The sequence below is a fragment of the Garra rufa genome, chromosome 3 (assembly GCF_049309525.1).
Source record: "Garra rufa chromosome 3, GarRuf1.0, whole genome shotgun sequence".
In the NCBI taxonomy this organism is placed as follows: domain Eukaryota; kingdom Metazoa; phylum Chordata; class Actinopteri; order Cypriniformes; family Cyprinidae; genus Garra; species Garra rufa.
The window spans coordinates 18,200,199-18,226,917 of NC_133363.1; the positions used below are offsets into that span (position 1 = coordinate 18,200,199).

Consider the following 26,719-nt stretch of genomic DNA (forward strand, 5'->3'; position numbering starts at 1 on the left):
CATAATTACACAGCTCAAACTGAGGATTTGCAAACATAATGCTTCATAAATCCCAAATGGCTGGTGATAAAGGGTGAAAGTGTGTCAAACTGGTCAATGTCAGTGCTGGAAAAAGTTCTACATTTAAATTTTAAATTTGCTCTGAAGACATTTGAGGTGACATCAAAGTAGGTAACCATAAACTGAATCAATTCAATGGAAAATTTCACCAAAAACAAACCAAAAAAAAATCATAGACAAAACAACCCAAGCACTGTTGTTGACAGGTCTTAATACTTTCAGGCTTTACTGCATCTATAATCTGTCTTCAAAGGACAACGTCTCAAGCTTCTTCTCTTTTCTCCTCGGTTTTCATGATTATTCCGAGAACTTTCAGACGAAGCCTTGAAGATGGAACGAAAGGAAATAAAATCATGTAGAAAACTATTCTAAAAAACAGCCCACAGAACACAGAACATCCCTGAATTAAAAAAATAGAGGCACATCTTTGTATGTGACTGCAGAAAAAAAAATTGTTGTGAGGAACAGTCTTGTTTTGTAACAAATATATCTGGGTGATATGCTGTCAACTATAGATGTTTACATTATACTGTAACAAACATATAGGGAAGCACCATATCTCAGGACCATTTAGGCTTCTACCAGAGATTTTTACATTTATTGATATCATTTAATATATATATACAGTTGCAATCAAAATTATTCAACCCCTCAGAGACTGCAGTACTTTACAAATACAAGCTTTTCTAAAGATCCAGGATTTTAAAAGCTATAGCAGTTTACTGTCATATTAAAAGAGGCAATTTCAATATATAATGTAATATAATGTAACACAGCTGTGTCATAATTATTCAACCCCTATTGCTGTTTTTAAGTCACATATTTGTATGGGAATAAAATTGTCTTAAATGACAATTAATACTTTAGAAACTGAATTAACTTGAGCTGTTACATATACATAAACTTAGCCCATGCATGTGCTGAAGTTGAGTAGCAAAAATGGCGAAGTCAACAGAGTTTTATTACATTAGAAAGTCTAAGGCTACACAAAGATTTTCAAGACCTTAAAAGTTCGTAGAGACACAGCTGGCAGCCTTATTCCTTAACTTAAAATGTATTGTATCACAAAACCATTTGAGGCTGTTGAAAAGCACAATACTGTAATAAACTGTAATAATATTTTATGAGAGCAACTGAGAAAAACCTGCAATGTACAGCCAAAGACTTGCAAGATGACCCGATGAAATGAAGAAAAATATTTCAATGCAGAGTATAAGAAGAACACTAGACAAGTATAGCCTTCGTGTTGACATTTTGCTGATTGACACTCTTGACCAAGAAGAACATAAAAGGCAGACTTGAACATGTTAAAATTCATTTGGGTAGACAGGACTTTGGAGTTATTTTATGAAGTGATGTGACCAAACTGGAACTATTTGGACCCATGGATCAGCGGTATGTTTGGTGCAAAAATGGCAAAGCTTATAAGCAGAACAACACCATCTCCATCGTCAAACTTGGAGGTGGATCAATCCTGCTATTGGGTTGTTTTACTGTAGCAGGAAGTGGAAATCATGACCGCATGAAGGACATCATGGATTCTTCGAAGCATCAGGGCATTTTGGCAAGAATTGTGATGCTTTGGTGCAAAGACTGAAGCTGATGATCAATAGACTTTACTGCAGGACAGCCATTCCAAAGTATACATCCAAATCTACTTATGCTTGGTTCAAGGATCAGTCATAGAATGTACTTGAGTGGCCTGTTCAGTTTCCATATTTAATTCTCATTGAAACTATTTGGTTAAATATAAAGAAAGCACTGGCAATGTGAAAACCAAAGATTATCAGTGATCTAGAAGTTTTTCAGGTGGGGAATGGGCCAATACTTTAGTACAGAGGTGACAGAAGCTTCTAAGCATGTACAGGCAACGTTTATTTGTGGTTTTATAGAATAAATGATTCTGCACAAAATTAGTTTTGGGGGTTAAATAATTTTAAATATAATTATAAATAATAAATAATTTTAAATATAATCGAATTTGATCATGATTCATCAAGGTTACATTCTCAGAATAACTTAAATGTGTATTAATAAACTTTATCTAATAGTTTACTGATGCCATTGTTGAATGATTTTCATAAAATTTTGTTCTCCGCAGCAAAATGTCTTGCAGGCCAACAGGGCTAAATAATTTTATTGCAACTGTATATAAGTGTATACTGGATAATTAAAATAATTACTCAGATTGAATTATGCAATATAACGAAAACTGCATTTATTAGAGGTCAACAATGCATTGCAGAGAAGGCAAGGGAATCCACAGTACAAGATGTGCATGATTTTAAATGAATGACACATATTACACAAAACAAAAAATGTTGATCTTAATTCTGAACTAGTTCAACAATCCATATATAATTACACATATCTACAAACAGCTATACTGTCAGTAAACAGAAATTGTAATCTAAGATTCAGCTTGGTTTTGCTGCCTGCAGCGATCCCAACTTCTGCTAAATAGAAAACGATCATCTAAATGGTAAACAGCGCAAGAGTCAAACGGTTAGATATCACAGAGTTATGAGCAGATTTCATGATGAGATTCAGAACGATTGAGCGGAGGATACAAACATCATTTACAATGCAGTTGCCAGTTTCAGCCCGGTGAAAAGGCCCACAGATTCTCCTGAGACGGGTTATGATTTATCATCCTTCTGGCTCCTGCCTCTACATGAATGTATCACTTTAAGAGAAGACAAATGAGTCAACTGATGGCCCCCATTAAGGGCCAATTAGAAGAGAAATATGATTCTCCAACATGTACCAACTCCAACCAATATTGGTCGAACACTATATCTTACGCTTATAAGGTTCAATTATCAAAAACAAGAATATGAGAATAAGAGAACACAAGCATCTAAGAGCAAAAGTCGGAGGAAAACAGAGGCACACCGGGAGATGAAAACCGTAAGATAGCAAAAGGCAGAAAGAAAGGAATAAAAAGGCCTGTCAGAAGTCCCCTGATTTAAGAGGCTGTTAGCTCACCCACCCTGCAGAGAGAACCATGTTCCTCAACCCCTCGGAGCAGTCACCAATCTCCATGCCTTCATCTCATCTCACAAACTACCCACAATGCACTGCTCTTGAGTGCCTCTGCAATTAGACTACTGCTATGGCAACCAGCTGCCTAGCATGCTTGCCTTTTCAATTTAGAGAGAGAGAGAGAGATGGTAGGAGGGGGGAAAGAGAGAGAAAGACGTGAGGAGAGAGCAGCCAAATGTTAAAACCATAAAACCTTTACATCAATCATGTCTATGCCTGGAATGAAAATGGCCTTTTCTTTTTTTCTGCAAATGGCTAATCGATGCGCTCCAACTGAAAATGTAGAAGCCACCTCAATTCCATACAAACCCATGGATCAACGCACCAACAGCGAGACATAACCTCCAGACCCTGTGAGGAATGAGCGCTTGTATTTCAGTCCTTCTATCTTTTCATCTCTCTCTGTCTCTTTCTGTTTACCCTTCGGCTGTTTTCCATCCTTTTTTCTCACCTTCTCATCTGCTGAAGCTCCAATGAGTGCTGACAGATCCAATGTGCTCTCGCCAGCATGGAGCACTAACACAACAGGCCATGAATTCCCAGAGTGACTGTAGGGGTTGGGGTTGGATTCATAGCCTGCTGAGGAGTGCGAACGAGCCACCAAATGATGGTCAAATAGGTCATAATCCTACTCTGCCACCTTCATGACCTCCAGCAAGGCAATTAACCCTGGCACAAACTGCTAATATGCTTTTTCCCCACCAATACACTTTCCTGTGTTAACTCACAAAATCCATTAAATCCACACGTAAGTTCTGAAGGACATTCATTTGATAACAATAACAGAACAAAAAACATAGAAGAGGCTGGCCACAGTCTCAATTTGAGTCAAAACTCTTACAAAAAAAAAAAACAATAATAATAAGTTTATTCAAGTGTGCTATTAGTATACTTCTTTTAAACTAAAAATAGAAAGTTTACTTCTCAGAAATGTGCTTTATATACTTCTCAAAAATATGCTTAAAATGACATTTTTAGTATACTTGACTTATACTTAGAAAAAGTCTATTTGAGCTATACTGAGAATCTGTGTTTTCGTTGTTATACGCTAGGGGCCACTATTGCACATCTTCTGTACAAAATTTCCAAAACACAAGTGAAGAAGAAACTGAAACAACAGATGCTTCCACATTTAATCTAACAATCTTCAGACATAAAACAGTATTAAAACCATAGATATGTAAAACTGTGTAACGCTATGGAATAAAATGTCGACCCATGAAGAGGTATACTAGTAGTACACTGATATTTTTATACTTACTACATCAAGTTTATTTTATTAAATATACATTAAGTATACTTCTTTTTGGTAAGGGAAACCCAGTAGGTTTCCAGGTAAACCACAATATTACTGTCTTACTGAAATAGTTCTGATAGTTTGCTGTGAACCCACTATTTCCTAAGAATGTGTCAATTAATGTAGATTGTCGTTGTTTTACTTCGTTTAATAATGAAGAATGTAACTTAGACATATTTTGGTTTACAAACTGTATTGTTTCATCAATTAGTCACGTTAGCACTCGGCTAACATATCCACCATTATTGTTTTGTGAAGTGTGGCCTAATGGTTAGAGAGTCGAACTTGTAACCTAAAGGTTGCGAGTCTCAGGTCTGGCAGAGATTGTCCTGGGGGGAGTAAATAACCAGCGCTCTCTTCCACCCACAATACCACGACCAAGGTGAGACCCTTGAGCAAGGCGCCAAACCCCCACCTGCTTCCTGGGTGCCACAGCACTATGGCTGCCCACTGCTCGGGGTGTGTGTTTACTACTCTTTGTGTGCACTTGGATGGGTTAAATGCATTCCTTTTCTTTCCTTTAGCAGCTAAATTTTAGCTGTAGGCACAATTTGCTTTGATTGTGTTAAACAAAATGTTTTTATGCTATTATTTTACGAATGGATTGTAGCACTATATTATTGTTTTATGTAAAGCTTCATGCTACATGGTAGCACTCGCTAACTTGCTCAAGTACTCCTCTCTTTACCAAATCACAACAGACTTTGTCAGCTGACCAGATCAGAGCAGAGTAGGCTTATGGAACTGCTTGAGTGAATCCTTTTGAAATCATTGACAAATGACTCTAATATTAAATGTATATTCTGAGAAAATTGCAATGTTTTCTGACTTTACATGCATTTAAACCTGTTGTTGGGGATTCCGACGCAATATTAAGACACAGTAAAAAATGATATGACCTGTTCTTTAAAATGTGTGATGAAATAGAAATATTTCCATATTGTGATGTACATGTTTAATCAATAATCAAAAAAAAAAAAAAATCCCTCATCTCAGAATCCAGTTACCAGTAACTTAGTCTTACTAAACTCATGAGTTAATAAACATTTATACAAATGTGTTTATATGCAAATCAGTCAGTTCAGTAGGCTACCTGACACATTTAGACTCGACTCCAGCCCTGTAATCAAACCTCGCCTCTGCTGCGGTCGTCATGGCAGCCAAACAGTATTACCAGCGATTTGCAACTGCCTACAGATCCGCTCTTGCACTCTCATTGGATTATTAAGCCCATCATTAAGAAGTGGTGTTGGTATGAAATCTGGACTTTGTGCTTGTGTGTGTGAGTGATGCGTGAAGACTGGGCCTGTGTTGATGTGATCAGGTTGACTGGAAGCTAATCGGGAGGTAGTGAACAGATTACACAGTTGTTGAAATGGTCAGTTGAGGTTTGAGTGTGAACCTCTGTGGTCTGTGGAGACAGCGAGACGATATCAGGGTCACGCGGGGAGAAGTGATTACGCATTTTTTTTATCTGTGTGAGCTTTGTTGTGTTTGCAGGAACATTGAAAAATGTTGACTTTTGGACTTTTGCACAGCAAAGGTAGGATCAACTTGTATATAGAAGTCCATTCACAGACTTTGAACAGTTTGTTATGACATTTAAAGGGATAGTTCACCCAAAAATGAAAATTTGATGTTTATCACTCATTATTTACATATTAGCCTCTCAAAATGATAATTAATTGTGCTTTTCCTGATTCTGGCAACCGATTAAAAACTAAAAGATTATGTTTCCTTGTGCAAACTTGTATGGGAGTGTTGACTTTTCACCAACTACATTGCCAGAGCACGTTGACGCGTCACGCGCCGGCTATTGTGAACGTGCTTCATACAGCTGAACATTTTGGAGGATCAGAGCTCTGTTGAAAAAAACAGCATATGCTGGTCAGGTAAGTTTTGATGCTGGGATGCTGGTTAGGTAGGTTTGAAGCTGGTCCTTTGCTAGTTTATGCTGGCCCTTAGCTGGTTTATGCTGGTCCTTGACCAGTACATGACCAGCTAAGGACCAGCATAAACCAGAACATGACCAGCTAGGGACCAGCATAAACCAGCAAAAGACAAGCTTAAACCAGCATCAAAACATACCTAACCAGCATCCCAGAATCAAAACTACCTAACCAGCATATGCTGTTTTTTTTTTCACCAGGGAGGTAAATAATTATATAAATACTGTTCAGTTTCTTGCACAGACCGATCATTATCTGTCTTAAGACCTCAATGTATCGTCACGGGCCGCAGTGTTTAATTTGGTTTTGTCTGTGTATGTTTTTTTTTTTTTATTCTTAAAGATTTGGTAACCATTAACTGCCATTATATGGCTTACAGACTGCAACGGAGTTAAAAATCTTTGTTTGTGTTCTACTGAAGAAACAAAGTCACCTACATTTTGGATGCCCTAGGGGTAAGCAGCTAAACATCAAATTTTCATTTTTGGGTGAACTATCCTTTAACTATTATCAACCAATTGATACCAATATCAATTGCTGCCTTCAGAAGACAAATATTTTGTGTCTCGCAAAAACATTCCCACAGGTATATTTTTGTGATGAGATCAGGTAGTGTTTATGTGAGGACATATGTAAGATATATCATGTGACTACTAAAACTATATTTAAAATTACATTTACTTGCTTTTATTTAATTGCATTTTTATTGCTTTTATTAAATAAAATCAACAGTTTATCAGTTTAATATGAATACATTTTGCAGGAAGATATTTATTTATTCAAATCTCATAATATGTAATCAATGGTAAGAAGTATTGATAAAAAATATAATCTGGACACCCACAGTAAACACAATATGTGTAAAAAAAAAGAAACATTTACTAACTCAATAAGAAGAAAGTCTTATCATTACTTTTCATATGAAGTAGATTATGGTAAACGCTGTAATTCGCTCCCCACACTGTGCAAGCCTATCAGAGTTCCACACTGTCATGTCACAGTGCTTCCAGGCCTGATCCCGCCAATGCTAAGGGGATTGAGTGTGTGTGTGTGTGTGTGTGTGTGTGTGTGTGTGTACTGGTATTCATCACGTTGTGGGGACCAAATGTCCCCACAAGGATAGGAATACCAGTAAATTTTGACCTTGTGGGGACATTTCTGAGGTCCCCATGAGGAAACAGGCTTATAAATCATACACAATGAGTTTTTTTGAGGAAGTAAAAATATGCACAATCTCCTGTGAGGGCTAGGTTTAGGTGTAGGGTAGGTGTAGGGCGATAGAAAGTACGGTTTGTACAGTATAAAAACCATTACGCCTATGGAATGTCCCCATAAAACATGTAAACCAGTGTGTGTGTGTGTGTGTGTGTGTGTGTGTGTGTGTGTGTGTGTGTGTGTGTGTGTGTGTGTGTGTGTGTGTGTGTGTGTGCGTGAGAGTGTGTGTGTGTGTGTGTGTGTGTGTGTGTGTGTGTGTGTGTGTGTGTGTGCTGTGACTGGACTGAGATGGAGCCTTGGGCAGACAAATGTAGCCTCACACACATGTACACAGACACACTCAATCCAGCATCTAACCCTCTCAGGGATGCCACAGGAAATAGAATCAAATAACGGTGACCAGAAAGAATCGCAATTTGCCACATCATATTTTCTGGAGAGAACTCCCTTCTTTTTCTGTCTGTCTCTCACTTTTCTCTCTCACCTTCTGCCTCTCTCTCACACCCCAAATCTTTCAGTTTCCTCTTCCTCTCTCACACTAACTTTGCTTTCCTGTCAGTTTATTTTGAAAAACAATGTGATAAATGTAATAAAAACTCTCTCAGTAAACTCTATAAATATCAAGCCACAATCAAGCATTCTACATTGATATTACAACAATAAACATCTCATGTCAGATTATCAAAATATCCAAAAACTCAAAATCATTTGAATGAAACTTGATAAGTATAATCTGTAAAGTGATTTTTTTCCAGGTTATGTTCTGTTGTAAGCCCACTTGACTTATAATCATTTACTTCAGTTTATAAGCAGTGTGATCACAATAGGTCTGAGCGATAGCACAGAACTAGTTTTCATGCCAAAACATCAAATAATCTTATAAGCCAATATCTCTTATACATTTGAAGAAATTTTCATTTAACCAGTCACTCTTGACCATCGTAGACACCTGATGGATTCATAATACCCCAAACAGCACTACATTGTGGATCAATGACTAATCTGGGCAACAACTGACCTTAATGTCTCACCTTACTCTCAGAGCAGTCACACCTGGGGCCTCATTTATAAAACTTTCTTACGCACTGATTTGATCTTAGAGTGTTCGTACGATCAAATCCACGTCAAAGTACAGATTTATAAAAACCGTCTTTGACGTGGAAAAGTACTTATCTCCACGTCAGATTCCAGCTTGGCGTACGACCGTTTCCTTGTGGTAATGCCTGGTATTGCAGATAGTTCAGCCTCACTATAATTTGATTTCTTGCGCTCCTTTTTACTTGCCATTGTCACAGAGTTTTTGCTTTAGGAATGAGCTCATTTTATATGTTAATTAATTAAGCAGGGGCGTTTCGACGGCGGAACATTCAGCTGCACACAATTCCACGATCATTTGTGATTTATAACCAAATGACTGGCGTACGCATGGATTTCGTGTGTACGTTCATTTTCTCTGAATCGCTCTTACGATCAAATCAGAAAAGTTCTTAGATAAAATCAAGGATGGTTTCTACGCAAGTCTTTATAAATGAGGCCCCTGATGTGCATAAACTGACATATTCATTAAAAGATAAGCATGTCCATTAATGGCACCAAGCAAAAAAAAAAAATTGTAACACCTCTTTAACACCTATTCAACAGAAATGTAAACACAGTGTAAACATAATGTAAACACAGTTGTTTATGTCTTCTCAAACAGGATGTGTGTAGCACTGTGTAAACGCAATCTTGCAGAACCGCTGCTGTCTATGACGTAACATTACCAAAACAATATTGACCCAAGCTCATGAAAATACATTCCTCTAGATACAGTTCTGCAACACTGTAATTACATCTCTTAATGCACACTTCGCAGCAGTTTTAAAGTAAAATGTTCAGAGAGTGGCGCTAAAACAAGTTCAATATGTGAATGTGGCACATCTTTATTACGCTGCTTGAGGTATGTATTGTGGCTGTTTAGAATTGAAATATCCGGGGAGTGTCGCTAAAGGTTAATGCTCTATCATGTTGGAAACATCCCCTAGACCAAACCCAACCCTAAACCTACATAATAGTGTTAACAAATGCAAAAGTGATATACAAATGCATTTGTTGATGCAGCTGTGCTATTTTAACTTCCTTATGTAGAGTTGAGCTGTTTTGTCAAACTGTAGTTTCACAGGGTTCATACTGGAGCTCTTCATCACTCAAGTGAAACGCCATATCGCTTGAGCTCCCAAGCAAACCTACTGAATTAAAAAAAAACTCATGCATATGAAGCTGTATATGTGACGACAGCATTTAAAAAAATCAGTTTTCAAATCGTGCAGGATGTTAAAATTGTTTTGAAGTCATAACATAATATTCAATCAAGTACTGTAACTGTGTGAAAATTAGGCTTTATTAATCAGAACTCTGTACCTGTAAATCATACTTTGTGTGAAAAGTAATAAATGTTGTTAGTTTTACTGCCTCTAGTGTTTATTTCAACTGGAAACTGCAGTGATTTGTACATATAGGTATGTTTTTTTTGTGCAAAATATGTATATAGAGGCACATTTCCAATGAGCCTATGTTGCATAATATTGAACAATCATGCATTGAAGCCTATGCCAATAATTTAAGCAGTTTTATTGTACTTTTAATTACTTTCTTTGTTTTATTGCTTTCTTTCTTTGCTTAATTGAAAAAAAAAAATGCTATTGTCAATTGGTACTTTTGAAAATCCAAGCACTGTTTACCCCATTAATGTCTTTGTTATATTGCTTGTAAATTGTTTCTTTGTTCTTCTTTTTGTTACTGACCGTTTACTGGTATTTTTTTGGAGTTTAGGATTTTAATTTGACATTAGGTAACATTTACTCTTTAGTTGTGTTCAGTTTCATTATCTTTTTTGTGGGTGTTGTATCGAAATTGGTATACAGAATATAACAAGCTATTGACTACAGGCAATTTTGGTATTATGACTAAAGACCTGCTCACACTGACACTCCCATTTTGTAGTTGCTTCTGAAATGTTCTGTTATTTGCATAAAGTTAAACTTTTCACTACTCTGTTGCATCGCTGGACACACTTGCATCCTGTCTCCAGGGGTCACTGGAAGTTGAATGTGAATGAGATCATCATGTCGTTTTGACTTTGCATGTCTCTGGCAATGTGAATGGGGCTAATGGATTCACCTAACTCATCCAATCAAAAATCCTAAATCAAATTTGATAATCCATTTTACTCATATGTACAACACAATATAGAAAGTAAAGATCTGTCACTTCTTCTTCTTCATCGCTAATAATTTAATGAAATTGTTAAACGTAATCTCTGTCTCCAAAGATTATCCTTTTTTCAAGTACTGTGACAATAAACACTTTGTCAATAAAGCTCTTTAATTGCAGATAAAAGAATTAAAAGAAAGAAAAATCTAAAAGATGTTTCTTGAAAAATTTCTTTTTTTCAGAGATTATCACAAGAGGTTATCAATGTCACTTATGTTTTTAGTGACACCAAAAACAGTCTTGCGTTTACCAAGGCGTAGCCTTACATAAAGATCTGTTTCTTGAGGGGATGCTCTTGAAATCAGGTCAAATGCCACACCCATGTAGCTTTAGTTCAATCTCAGCACAGTCTGCGTCAAAGGCCAAGGTACCTCTTCTAGGCCCTGCATTTGTTTATCAAATTGCGTGATAAAAATCTCCCCACTGCTCCATTCTCTCAGACAACAAACCATTTGCATTGTAAATACCACTCCAGAGGAGAGAAGGGAAAGAAAAAGAAGGATTTCTGGCCATGCTCCTGAGGGTGAATATAAGAGACACATACTTTCGTCTTGCATGAGAATATCAGTGCTGAGATCACATAATAGACCCTAAGAAACTTTATCTTCCCAGCCCACAGAGCGAGAAGGAGAAAGCAGAAGGTTAGAAAAGAAAAAAAGAGAAAGAAATCTGTTTATCTTGAACTTAATGGTTGTTGTAGAGAATTTACAGAAAAGTGATGGCTGTGTTACCTGGAATTCAATGCCATAGTTCTCCCTGCAGAAGTCTCGGAGTTTGGGATAGACATGTTCTTTCAGAGCATTTCTCTCTGCTTCTGTATCTGTGACAGGAAACACGAACAAACATGAATAATAAGAGAGGATACTCAGAGGACAGAATATTAAACATCTATCTGTAAATATTCATAAACCTTTGTTTGTAAATGTCTGTAAATCGATTTTATTCAGATTTTTAACAGGCTGCAATTACAAAAAAGTACTGTGTTGTTAGGATGGAAGAGCGATGGTCTCAGATGGTAATACAGTTGAAGTTAAAAGTTTGAATACATCTTGCAGAATCTGCTAAATGTTTCTGCCAGAAGGTTCAAACGCTCACTGATGCTTCAGAAGGAAAAGACAATGCATTCAGAGCCAGGGGTGTAAACTTTTGAACAGAATGTAATAGTAATTTTTAGAAAAGATATGTAAACATCTTTTATGTAAAATATCTTAGACTGTAAAAAACAATTGTTTCAACTAAAAATAATTTGTTACCTTGCTGACTAAAATTTTTTAAGTTTAGTCAATTTGAAATTTTAAGTTAACTAATATGACGTTAAGTAACAACTTGGATTTTTTAGCTGACAAAACTTAAAATGCTTAGTCAGTGGGGTAAAAAATAATTTTAAGTTGAAACATTTTTTATAGTGTATTCACTAAATAAAAAAAAATGTATGATCCCTCTTATTTGGTACAATAATTAACATTTTGCAGATTCTGAAAGGTGTATATGTAAACTTTTGACTTCAACTGTATCATGCTACTTTGATTAATACTATAGTACTTAAGTGTTATTAGGCCTAGACCGAGTGTTATTAGGCCTAGACCGAAGGTGCGTAGGCACCTATTGTATCTGTTAGAATTAGGGGCCAAGCATCGAAGGTGCGGTGGCAGCTATTGTATCCGTTGGTGTTATTATTAGGGGCCAAGCATCGAAGGTGCGTAGGCACCTATTGTATCCGTTAGAATTCTTATTATTCTTCTTCTTCCACCGCAAGTCTATGGCAGCCCATAGAACTGCTTGCAGAAAAGTTGTATAATTTTGCACACTGATAGAGGACAGTCCCAACATTAACCATAGCAAGTTTGGAGTCTCTAACTCAAACTCTCTAGCGCCACCACTTGTCCGAAATTTCACTTTCTTTTTGCTAATAACTTTTTAACCGTAAGCCACAAAATCAAAATTCTTTTTTTCTCTGAATCCGTGGGTCATGCCGAGTTGAATGAATACCAAAATTCAAAAAAGGTATAGTTTTTTTTCTATAATTAATTGTTTGTAAAACCTACTTTTTCGAACTCGTCCTAGACGGTTTGTCTGATTTTCACCAAAATTGGCTCAGGTCATCTTCAGACCCTGCTGGCAAAAAGTTATGGAATTCAAGTTGATTGGACAAACAGTTCTCGAATAACACGCTAATTAATTCTATGACAAGCATGTAAAAATGGATGTGAGGATTTATCTCCGCAATACTTTGGAGTATTGAGACCAAACTTGGTGTGTGTTATAACAAGCATGACCTGAGGCTACCTGCAGAGTTTCATCACAGTGCCACCTAGTGGTCAGGAGATATGAAAAATGGCTATTTTTGCTTATAACTTCTCAATGAATTAGCCAAAAATCTTGCAACTGCTCTTGTTAGATTCGGAGGAGCATGCCGAGTCGAACCATATACAATTTTCCCACGTCAACCAGTTTGGGTGTCGACAATTTTGAATTTAGCTTTAAAATGCTGTATCTTGAGAACGGATTAGCATATAGTTTCAACATTAATTACTAAAATGTTCGGTACCATGCCCTGAATGTACATACAAATTTTGGGGCCAGCGCCACCTTGTGGTTAAAAGTTATAAGGGAATTTAGTAAAATGCTAATAACTTATGTGAAATATGGTTTATTGTGATGAAAGTGATCTCAAAATATTCCTTGGGTCATGCCGAGAACATTGATATCAATTATGCCAAAATTGGCATAACTTCTTGTCCGCCATTTTAATTAATGTAGAAAACCTACTTTTTCAAACTACTCCTAGACCGTTAGTCTGATTTTCACCAAATTTGACTAAATCATCTTCAGACCATGCTGACAAAAAGTTATGGATTTTGTGTCGATATTCGAAACCGTTTTCATTTAACGCATCAACAAATTTGCTGAAAAGATGACAAAGCACATCTGAAGCTATATCTCTGCAAAGCTTTGAGATATTTGCACCAAATTTTGTACAGTATGTGGCATTATCACCTCACTGATTACACCACATCAATTTGGTAACAGCGCCACCTATTGGTCAAGAGTAATAAACCATTCATTAACTATCAATTATAAATTGTCCAAAAATGCTAATAACTGTAGATAGCATTAGCCTATTGTAATGAAATTACTTGGGTCATGCCGACAACATAGATACCAAATATGCCACAGTTGGTCAAACTTCCTGTCCGCCATTTTGATTTATGTTGAAAACCTACTTTTTCGAACTAATCCTAGACTATTAGTCCGATTTTCACCAAAATCGAGTCAGATCATCTTCAGACTGTGCTGACAAAAAGTTATGGATTTCATGTTGATAGATGAAACCGTTTTCGTACAGCGCCTCTACAAATTTTAGGCTTGACGCCAAAATAATTCTGAGGCTTTATCTCTGCAAAGCTTTGACATAAAGACACCAAACTTTGTGTGTACCTTTGTCACCTCACACTAAAGACACCACATCGATTTGATAACAGTGCCACCTGTTGGTCAAACGTAATAAGCCATTAAATCATATTAGTAGGCGTTCTACGTCATTTTTTTCTGTCGTTTTAACTAAAATCATTTTAAAATTGCTTCCTTTTACATATTGTTGCAGTTGGTCTGCTGTTCCTGCCATCCTTAGCTCCTCGTTTTCCCCGTTGAGTGCTTGGCCCCGTAATTGCTGCTTGCAGCTATATTTTTTTAATTATTATTTATATACTATTATCAATATTTTCAATTTATTTTTATATGTTCAGTTTGCATTTTAATTTTAGTTGTTTATGTTTTTTTTTATCTTTTTTGCTGCATTTTTATAATAATAAATAATGTATAATAATATTAATACTAAGAAAATATTATAATTATCTTAGCTTTGTTTCAATTAATGCTTTTTAACTTTATTTTAACAGAATTATTTGACACTGAATGATTACCATACTGATTTATCATGGTATTAACATGGTATTTCAAGGTTCTTCAAGGTAAAGAATACTATGGTGTTTCTGTGATACATATCCAAAAAAAATAAATAAATAAACATTGTGGTTTTGTCAGCGTGGGCTGAAGGTCTTTCCCTCTCAGATACTTTCCATGATATGCATGAATGCTTATACGAGCAAATCACATACAAACACGTACGAACATCTCTCTTTCAGTCACTGTCTTTTGTTCTCTCTTCAACACTCTGTTCTTTCATACACTGTATTTTCTCGGGGGATGGCTGCCAGCAAGGCTTGAAAACAGAGATTTCCCGGCTTACACTGTAGTCACTGTACTGTTCTCTGCTGCTAGTAGCAGAAATAAACAAACACAGCGTCTGAGATCACCTTGACAGTCTGGGATTCAAAACCTGTAAATAAGGTTTTGAAAATGTAAAAAAAATCAACAATATGACAAAATAAAAAATATTACTAATAAGATGGTATACATATATATAATAATATGATTGGTGCAGTTCATGCAGCATGAGTGCTGCTTTTATTGAAGCGAAAGACATCCTGAAATGAATTTATTTATTTATGAATTAATTTGTGTGAATAAAATGCAAAAATAGCAGTATTTACTAGTGGCCTCAGTATTTTGCAGACAGCAGCAGTGTATATTGTTGAATATTACATGATGCCCTTTGTCACAGACAGTCAGGGCATTATGAAGCATGCGAGTTGACACATTGAGGATACTCATGCTTACTGTATTTACTACTACACAGCTGCTAGTAGCAATGCAAAAACACATGTGACCAGTGCCCTATTCACAAAACCTTCAATACAGCACCTAAAATAGTCTCTTGTATTTCAAGGTCACATAATAGGCGATGCTCAGTCAATCTTTGCATCTTTATTTCCCTGCTAAGCTTTAAATTACCTTGGAATGACAATGAAAGGTAGCATATTTATATGCACATTTCAATCCTACTGAAGCATGGTTTCCTCTTCCACTTGTCTGTATCAGTTTGCTATTGTGCAGACTCTCCACTGATAGTTGATAGTTGCGACAGAAAACGGAAAAATCTGACTGGAGAGCTCTCTGTGGAAGATGAGGCCAATCATGCGCTCTGAACCCTCTAGATACAGACAGCCAAGACAGCGTGTCACAGCTCGCTACGGCATCTCTATCTGTGTCAACCTAGTTCAGATTTTTGGCGGATTGAACAACTCGTGTGCCTTTCATGTTTTAAATCTTTTATAACTGTCCATTCTGATCTTTTTTGGGCTGTCCTATAAATTATCTAGTCTCTGCCTATTACTTTTCCCTCACACTGTTTTCCTGTGCCATTTTTGTTGTTTTCTCAGTTATAAACGCTGTGGTTAAACTGTCTAGAGTTTTTTTGTTTCCCACCCAGTCGCTTTTGAACCGGCTGCCTTGATAACTTTGCATTCTCTTTTCTGTCTTCCTGTACTCTTTCAACTTTTTCCACCTCATGACTCTTGAAATCTGCATTAAAGGTGACATATCATGAAAATCTGACTTTTTCTACATTCAAGTGCTACAATCGGGTCCCCAGTGCATCTACTAACTCCGAAAACATAAAAAACGAAAACCCATCAACTTTCTTTCACTCCCCCTGTGACATAGGAAGGTGATCTTATTACAATATTACCGCCTCGTAATCTGCACGTTTCCACCCACGGCGCCGTCATTTTGTTTTTGCAAGTGACAATGGTGTACAAGTTCAAACGCCATGGCAATAGTTTGGGCAAGGCATGCTAACTGTTCTGTCTTTGGCTACACAAACGAGCACAGAACACTATTTAGAGTCCCAGCCTCAGAGAAGACTAAAGAGCCATTGAATTATTGATTTATTTACTTTAAATTACACTGCTGCCACACAGATCTATGTAAACATGCAATTTCTTTCCCAGCTGTTTACCTTCACAGACATAACCAACGGTTTTTGTAACTCATGTGTTTTTAACACACAAACTTGTGTGTATTTGACAGTTTAAGTGCAATAAGACAAGAAAGAGAACTTAGTTTAGTACTCACATGCCATCTGACAGCTGCTTTCTGTGTGCATGCTTTTGATGTGTGCACTCAGAAAACAGTGTGTTTCTTCTTCCACTCAAAATAGGCCTTTTCAAAATGATATCATAAATGATCTTTGGGGTATTTTAAGCTGAAACTTTACAGACACATTCTGGGGACACCTAAATCTTATATTACATATTATAAAAAGGGGCATAATAGGTCTCATTTAAATGAAAATGCACCCTATCTATTTTGTAAATGTATGTTATCTTGTGAGAACATTGTAAACAATTCACCTGTACATATATTTTGATATATTTAATCAAAATATCATATCTGTTACGCTCGGATGTACATCACAATACAGAGTGCCAATACTTTTCATTGTGACTGTAAGATGTGGTCACTGATACATTTCGGTGAAATTCAATGGGCAAAAACAGTCCATTCTTGCGCATTCCAGTGAATTATTCATGGGATGTATGATAAATTAAATTAAGCAGGCCACAAATGTGCAGTATATGTTGTTTTTTTTTTCATTTTTTTTTTTTACAGTGGAATACATGGGAAAAATTAAAATAATCAAGAAGAAACTAGATATTCTTGTTATGCCTTGTCATATTATAATGTTAAGTGTTATGTTATTCTCCTCAAGTATGTAACATGAGCGAAAATGTACAGCTCATTCAGTGAAACTAGCGAATAAGGATTATTGATAAAAAATCTTTTTGATAAAAAATGCAGTAGGCTTGTTAGAAAAAAGGTGTAATAGTCTAGTGGTAAACAGTATGAATTGTAGGTCAATTTTGAAGTTGGAGAAGAAAATGAGATGGAAGTTTTTTGACCTACCCTAACTATATTCAAGCGCACATAGTACGCATGCACATTGCAGAGATTTGTTGTTAAAAAGTATATAAATTTTACATTTTACCAATCAATTTGCTAGATAAGGCTTTTCTTCCTCGGCTGGGGTCGTTTAGAGCCCTTTGAAGCTACATTTAAACTGCATTTTGGAATTAAGTTCAAACTGGTGCCATAAAAGTCCAATATATGGAGACCATTCCTGAAATGTTTTCCTCAAGAAACAATTTCTTTACGACTGAAGAAAGAAAGACATGAACATCTTGAATGACAAGAGGGTGAGTAAATTATCTGTAAATTTTTGTTCTGGAAGTGAACTTCTCCTTTAATATTAACACAAACAATATAACACAGGAGCTGGAAAAAACTGGAAAGGTTCATTTCAAAAGGTTTGTTGTGGGCTTATCATTTAACATTTAATGTTTAAATAATTTCCCATTTTCAGAACAAAAGAAACCTTTAGACCTTTAGAATGCATTATTGTCAAGTTAGTAGACAAGACACGTATAGACTGGCAAAACACCAGGGAAAACCACCTAAGTAGATACCTTCATATAGTCATAAATGAATTAACGGGCCACGCACTGGGGAGCACTTTAGACAGTGCATTTGCATAACAGATTGAAGCTTTCAAAATGCATCCATTTGGAAATTGTGTCAAAGATATAAGGTTTGAAATATGTATAGAGAAAAAAGAAAGAAAGAAAAATAGAGAGACAAAGAAAAGAATAAAAGAACCACCAGCTATATGCGCTGCTGTGCTGGCCTACACATTTACACGTGGCATGTTTGAAATCTCTGAAATGATTGACGGTGATAAAAAAAAGATAATGAACAGGGAGAAAAAAACAAGGGAGCTCATTCACCACATGGTGGGGGAAGGGGGATAATACCAATAAAGCATTATTGAACCCGACTGAATTGAAGGAAGGAAAGAAGGAAGGAAGGAAAGTAAGGGAAGACGAAGGTGGGAGTCATGAAAGGGTGTGAGAAATAAATGACTTGAACGAGACTTATCATTTTTATAATAAAATCTTGTAGCCTCAATCAAAGCCCAGAAAGACTGCCATTAAACTGCTGTATGGACGAATGAGATTTTCCAGGCTCTATGCATTTAAAGTGAAAATGAAACCAACATGGACCCTATTTGCATTAAGTGCACTTGCCACTTCAGACATTCTAATGACTATTAGTAACTTTGCAATTATATGTCAACTAACTCTAAGCATTAGTACTGTTAGGGTTAGTAAAATAAGTTGATGTGCTACTTACAGTTGCACAGTTACTTACAGTTAGTAGAATGCTATTGTAATGTCAACTAATTGTAGATATTAAGCAAACAGTCTACTAATACTCTACTCTACTGGTAGCTGACATATAGTTAATGTGGACTATCAAAATAAAGTGTTACCCATTCTAGGACTTAGAGGCTGTTCACACACAGACTGCATTATTGCATTCATCTATTGCTTTTCATTTGTTCTAAACATATGCTAAATGTTAGATTTTTCACCATTACTGCACATCATACTGTTTTTAGTCTCTTAATCTGTGTATTTGAGTTAAACACAGCTCAAAAACATCTCGCGACACCTCCATTTTGTCCCATTCTGTTGTTCTCCATCTAGCATTTTTGAAATTCAATTGCAATTTTGAAAATGCAATTTACATAATAAAATAAGGGAGCAACTTAGTACAATATGATTTAAGTCAATTCAAATTATGCAAGAAATTAATAAAATGTGGCTCTCAATAAATTGCGGTACTGAATTATTCATTTGTGGCCATGATATCTATTTTTTCATCTGCAAGTCATGAGACAGAATTCTCATAATTTGTTGTGAATGGACTTAGACGTTGACTCCATAAAGTGGTTTTCCCTTATGAATTTCTTTCTTCGTTACATCTAAGAGCTTCAGAAAGGCACATCAAACATCAACCAACAACACAGTCACAAACTGATTCTTAAGTGGATCTTATGCATATATAGACCCATTTTAAAGCTGTATAAAAATGTATGTGCTGGTGGAAATAGATGCCACACCACATTACCATCACTGACTTTTTCAGATAAAAGCTTTCTACAGTCACTTTGCGTGTTCTAAACATGCTTTAATAGTTTATGAATATCTGCGTCATTTCGAATCTCAAGCTGCAAGCGTCTCGCTCAATGCTCTGTCCAATCATGTCTATAATCTGGGGTAAAGCTTTTGTGCAGTCGTATCCCATGGGGCTTTCACATGTGTCTCCAGCAGCACGGGCTCTGAACGGATGGTCGCATATAGATGAGCTCAGTATTGATACAGCTGTCTGATGCTGAAGCTCAAGACTCTTAGGGATTAGGTGAGGTCGCAAGATGGAGGACGATGGAACGAGAATTGCTCCCCATCAAAGGCGCCTGACCGTGTGTGCTTAACGACTGAATGAAATCCCATCTGTGACTAAAACACATTCCTGTTGGCAATCCATTAGCTACATGGCATTAGTAAACTAATTACCAAATGCTCAAAGGCAAAAATATTATCTGAATATTCAAAGCACATAATTATCCATCACCATTATAAGCCATTTGAGTGTTTTTGAATGCAATGCTTATGAAGCAATGTTGCATTAAAGGTTGAAGTGTGCAAATCTTTTCTCTGTTAAAATACTATCAAAATTTAATATGCAGAGATGATTATAAATAAGCCATTCATAGGGTGATACTCCTGAAATGCACTAATAACGCCTTGTTCGGTTTGTCCAACACAACAATACCGACTCAATCAAGGAGGTCTATTATACATGAAGAATGCTATCTGTTAGCATTTTCATTTATCTCAATGGCAATTGCTTGGCTGCTGATCTCGAATCTTGGACACCGATTTTTTTGAGCCAGTCAACTGTGCTATAAATGCTATGTGACTAATCACTTTGAGAAAATGAGGCCTTGACAACACTGATTAGCTGATATCACCAAGAACCAAAACATTCTTATGGTTTTATAGGTGCATTCCATAGTTCTCTAGCTAGCATTAGCACTGCTGTTATTTGTGTACTTTAAGTATTGATACCCCAATGGAGACATGGATCAGCATACCTAGGCTCATTGGAAATATGTGTCTCTATATACATTTCTGCAAAACTGAAAAAACATAGGCCTACCTATATGTACGAATCACTGCAGTTTCCAGTTGAAATGAACACTAGAGGCAGTAAAACTCCAACAACTCTACTCCTTTTCACACAAAGTATGATTTACAGGTACAGAGTTTTGATTAATAAAGCCTAATTTTCACACAGTTATTTGCAGAATTTTATGTTATGACTTCAAAACAATTTGAACATCCTGTGCGATTTGAAAACTGATACTTTTGAACATTGTTGTCACATATACAGATTCATATGCATGACATTTCTAATTCAGTAGGTTTGCTTGGAAGCTCATGCAATATGGCTTTGCACTTGAGAGGTGAAGAGCTCTGGTATGAACCCTGTGAATCAAAAACAGCTCAAATCTGTGTAAGGAAGTTAAAATAGCATGGCAGCATCAACAAATGTGTTTTTTTAATCACTTTTGCATTTGTTAACACTATCGGGTAGGATTAGGGTTGGTGTTGGGGATATTTCCAACACGGCAGAGTATTAACATTTAGCAACACTTCTTGGATTTTTGAACAGCCGCAATACGTACATGCCTGTACCAACATAATAAAAACGTGCCACAGTCACATATTAAATGGGTGTTTTAGCGCCACTCTCTGGGTACTTCACTTTGAAACGGCCGCGAAACACTCAGTAAGGTACGTAATTACTGTGTTGCACAAATGTCTATAGAGGCAGGTATTTTCATTAACCTGGTTTGGGATTAGCATGATTGTTTCTGAGTTTTATGTAAATAACACTGATACTAGTGAGTTTTAGAAAATAGTTCAAAAGAAGCAGCAACTTAGCAACTTCTGTCATCAAATATTTCCACCTTGTGTAATTTCCCCATCTGTAAGTAAAGCACAATAGTAAAAGTGTGTTCCATTGTATAATTTTTACTATTCTTCTTAGGCTTTTTCTCACCAAACAACACTACGCAACTAATGAGCATGAGACACTGCGGTGAAACACTTAATATTTAAAACACTTTTAATAAAAAAAACTATTGTCTTCATCTCATTTGAGGGTACACCATTCGGATGTATTCTCACAAAAGTAACATGTCCATGCCAACCAACGAAATGCCAATGAAATATGCCAACTAAAGATTTTTCTGGTCGACTAGTAGTTGTCCATTTTAGGCATTAGTCAACTAGTCGCACGTTTATAAATAAACCATATAAATCAGAATAATGAGCCTTCAGTTGCCTACTTAACCTGATAGGCGCTCAAGCGCACGCAAAAAAGCTTGCTGCAGCGTTTGTTTTCTGTTTGAATTGGTTAATTTGAAAGTAGACATTTCACTCTCTATAGATATATATTTTCATGCCTGTAAGGCAAGTATACACAGAAGTTTTGTGCTCAAGTTCACAGAGACCGAGATGGCAAAAAAAAGCAGATCCTGTTTGCTTTCATTATTTTACAAAAGTGCAGTGTTCCATTATTATTCTTTACAGTCTTTACAGATTCAAAGATGTATTACTTTATCTGTATGACCAAAAATTATGACCAAAAAGTATTTGAACACTTGAATAGCGCACATTTTTCTAGGTTAACATTAGATTGAGCAGCCATGTAAAGTTGCTATTACATATTTCAGATGAAAAGACATATTTGATATGTGAGCATTTGAACGTCCTGCCCGATGTACTATATTACCACATAGACCAGCCGTTAACAATCTGTCCGTCACAGACTGCATGACTTTGCCACTTCCTGTGGAATTTTTTTTTCTGCGACTAATAAAATTTTGGTCGACCAAGGCTCTTCTCATCGACTAATGGTTAATCGACTATTAGGGGCAGCCCTAGTTACCATACAATCATATCAAGTAAAATTCCTTTGAATAATGACAAAAACTAAAAAAAAAAGTTTCATAACCAAAAAAGGAGTATAAAGACTTGATTTAGCCCAGCATTTAAAACAGTGAATACACTATAATAAATCATGTTGTCTAACTCCACGCATGTTGCTACAACACAGCGGCATTAAATTCAAGGTCCTTAAAGCAGAATAAAACTCTTGCACATAAAACTCCAGTCGCCCTTGGTTACCCTACAGAGAGACAAAAAAGCCAAACGACCGTATAAATGTTATCACATTCATTTCCTCAAAGCCTCAATCTCAACCCCAGCAAGACTCCAGCAACTGCTGTCCTAACTGCCCCTAGTAGACCCCCTAAATCACGGAGCTGACTTCTACAATAGCTCTAACACAAATTGAAATCATTCCTCTCAAGTCAAGATGTAAGAGTGAGACTTGTAAGACTGTCGGACAACAAAGAGTTGTTATGAGTCCGTGTGTGTAAGGCCAACTCCCTTTTTGTAATTCTACAATGTATAAATTGCTCCCTCTAGTGCTTAAAGGGGAAGAGCATTGCACCAAAGCTCATTCGGCCACTGAAAGTATCATTAATTCTCTACCTTGACATCACCTTTGAGTTGTGCATCTACAAGTCCAGTACATCAGATTCCACACTCCACCTCACACTCTCTCAGCACAGAGTGTCACCTCTGCCTCTCACTAAACCATCTTCAAGCAGCTGGCTTTCCATGGCTGACTGCGAACAAAAATCCTTGTAGTATCTTTCTATTGCAGTAGAAACTCACTCTCTTTACCGTATTCCAGCATGAACTGCATGAATTCATTAATGGTGTTTGAGTGTGGAAACTTTGTTCTATAAAGGAATACATAGAAAGCTATTTAATTTAAAGCTGAAATGTGTGATTTATACACCTCTAGCTTCACCAGATGAAACTGCCAAAAATAATGATAATTTAGAACAGGTTTTCCAAACACCCCCTCTGTCTGCCACTGGGCAAACAAACCGACAGTCCTGTCTCAAACTAACACACTGGTTGAGCCAATGTTGTTGTGTTGGATGGTCAGGATACTCAAACAAAAAAAGAATGTTTTGACAGCAATATAGTGCCACAGTGTTTACAGTTTTCAGAGTTTTACAGTTTTCCACCTACTATATGAATGGCTTATTTATAGCTGCCTCTTCATATTTAATTGGGTTATGAAAAAGTATTTAACATGACACATTTTACCTTATAATTTAAATAAAATATGTTGGGCCACATTAGGTGGCCTTAACTAATAAGAGCTAACATTAAATACCCACACGATTATGGATTTACTGTGCAACTATGTGTTTTTCTGGACTATTCCCACAGTTACTGCTAATGTGTTTGAGGTATAGTTTGGTTTTGAGGTAAGGGTTAGGTTTAAAAGAGTTTACAGTGGAACTACAAATGTGGATTAAATGCAAGTATTTAAGGCCACCCAATAGCTACTTAGGCTCATCAAAATACGTGCCTCTATATACATTTCTGCAACACCGTAATTATGTATCTTACTACACGTTTCAAAGTGAAATGTTCAGAGCGTGACGCTAAAACCCATGTTCAATACATGACAGTGGAACATTTTTATTACGTTGGTACAGGCATGTATTGCTGCGTTTTTATTACACTGCTTGAGGTAAGTATTGCAGCTGTTCAAAATTCAAATATCCGGGGAGTGTCGCTAAAGGTTAATGCTCTATCGTGTTGAAAATATCCCCTACATCAAACCCAACCCTAAACCTACCCGATAGTGTTAACAAATGCAAAGGTGATATGAAAATGCATTTGTAGATGTACATATTCCTGCGGATTTGAGCTGTTCTGTCAAACTGTAGTTACACAGGGTTTGTATCGGAGCTCTTCATCACTCAAGTACAACGCTATATCGCGTGAGCAACTGAGCATACCTACTGAATTGGAAAACTCATGCATATGAAACTGTATATGTGACAAAAACAAAAAGTATCAGTTTTTAAAGCATGCAGGATATTAAAATAGTTTTAAGGCATAATGTAATATTCTGCAAGTAATTGTGTTAAAATAAGACTTTATTAATCAAAACTCTTTACCTAGAAATCATACTTTGTGTAAAAAAGTTATAAAAGTTTTACTGTAGTGTTTCAACTGAAAACTGCAGTGATTCGTACATATAAGTTAATTTTTTTCAGTTTTGCAGAAATCTATATAGAGGCACGTATTTCCAATGAGCCTATGTTGCAACATAAAGTGACCAATAATTTTTAAATATCATTTTATATATTTTTTACTGTTATTTAATAACAATAAACAATGGCCTGTTATTATCATTATTAATAATTTTTAGAAATAATGCAGGTAAGCACATAAATGTGCATTAGGAATGAATGCAGCTACAGGTGGACTATGACAAGGGCATCTATGTTATAGCTGCAATTTAGAGGAGAGTTTATCATTAATCCTCCAGCCTGAAAGGTCATCATTTTATTTAAGACGTCCTTGTGCCGATCTAATTTATTCACCGGTATCTTCCCTCCTTTCACTTCATCCTCAATCCTCTGCACTCATTTCTCCATTTCTCTTCCTCTATCTCCCTCCTAACCCATTTTATACTTTCCCTTGGCTTGTTTACTCCTAGATTAGAAGTACTATTTTAAGGTCTCCCTGCAGCCCATATTTAAATCTATGACTGCATATGTGCCGTCTAGTTCCCCTGGCACTCATTAAATCTGAGGTCAATTCTAAACAGCACTGGGTTTAAGCCTTAAGATGTAAAAATGAGCAATCGATGGTGGGAATGATGACCTCTCAACGATTTCTCAGGATAGGAGCAAGAAATTCCCACTCTGTTAACCGCTTTCCCATAGCCACAAGCAAGTTGAATGCTCAGAGCTCCCCTATTTTAATATTAGAGACTGTACAGCTGCACAATATTTTGTGTCACGGTTGCTTGGCCTGTGTTTCTGTGGAACGTTGAAACCCGTGTTCAGTGCTGAGACAGACGGCTCCACTAACTGCTGTCACTGCTGCTCTTGTCAAAGCACACGAGACAACGGTCCTGCAGACATTAGCAACGGCCATATCTCTGAGGATGGCAGTGTGTGTTATGAAACGGCATGATGTGGAACTGTCATTGCCATCTGAATTCATTACTGTAAAATCTGGTTCATTAACACATTGGATGATAAAGCATGTCTTGCACATCGCTCGTGCATTAACAGGTGTCAATCTAGTTGACAGAACACAGTGTTTGTTCACTGCAAACAGTACGGACCTTGGGTTCAGGTGATTCCTGAGTTCACATACACATACTTTTACGCATCTATCATAAGTAAAGGTTTGATATTTGAGACACCTTCAAAGGCTGCACTGTGGCACTCTGAAAACAACAAATATGGTTTTAATTTACAGTGTGGAAAAAAGTTACTGCACGCTCTTACCATCAGGGTTGGCACAGATGAAGACCCGGACGCTCCTGCCCGTGGGGACATGGAACGGTGGGAGTGCGAGGACGTTGCCACTGATGGCTGCTCTGCGCAGAGCAGATTCACGGGGACAGGGCTGCCTGCTGCCCACTCCGGACGGCCACATGGGTGGCGACTTCCAGCGCGGCTGCAAACAGAATTCAAAATGTTTAGGAACCCCAGACTATGGTTTTAAAATACTGAAGGGAATGAATGGATGGATGCTACATTTATACACACACAATTTGGTGGTGTAATCACATAAACAAAATTTTGTGGGCAAAAAAGCCCTTTTTCTATGGTCAGTAGTGAACTACGGTTTAAAGCTTAGCTCTTTAAACCAAGCTGCTTTCTGTTCGTCAATGAAGCAAATCTGCTTAATCAACTTGGTAAATGTGGTGGCAAATGTGAACTTATTCCAATTCAAAAGCAGTTCCATTTTATTACATAATAAGACCACTACTGAATAAACTGCTCAAAATATACAACGATCAGTGTAGTCTGATTCCTGCACAAATGACTCTTACGAGTCAGTTCTTTTTAATGAATCAAAATTATAAAGCGTGACTCCTGAAACACTGAATCTTATGAGCTGCTTCATTTTAACGAATAAAAGATTGTACTCAAACAGTCAAATGTTTTGAATTAACAAACATATTCATTAAT

The 26,719-nt window shown here is 36.7% G+C and overlaps 1 protein-coding gene across 1 annotated transcript in view; it reads right to left on the bottom strand.

Moving 5' to 3' along the window:
* The window catches only part of nwd2 (NACHT and WD repeat domain containing 2), a 66,658-nt gene extending 40,478 nt beyond the window's left edge, over positions 1-26,180 (bottom strand). Inside the window, exons 1-2 of the mRNA XM_073836574.1 lie at positions 26,030-26,180; positions 11,550-11,638 (exon numbers count right to left, since the gene is read on the bottom strand). Coding sequence (XP_073692675.1) covers positions 11,550-11,638; positions 26,030-26,180 — 240 coding nt within the window. The remainder of the gene's footprint in view (positions 1-11,549; positions 11,639-26,029) is intronic.
* Positions 26,181-26,719: the final 539 nt, after the last annotated feature.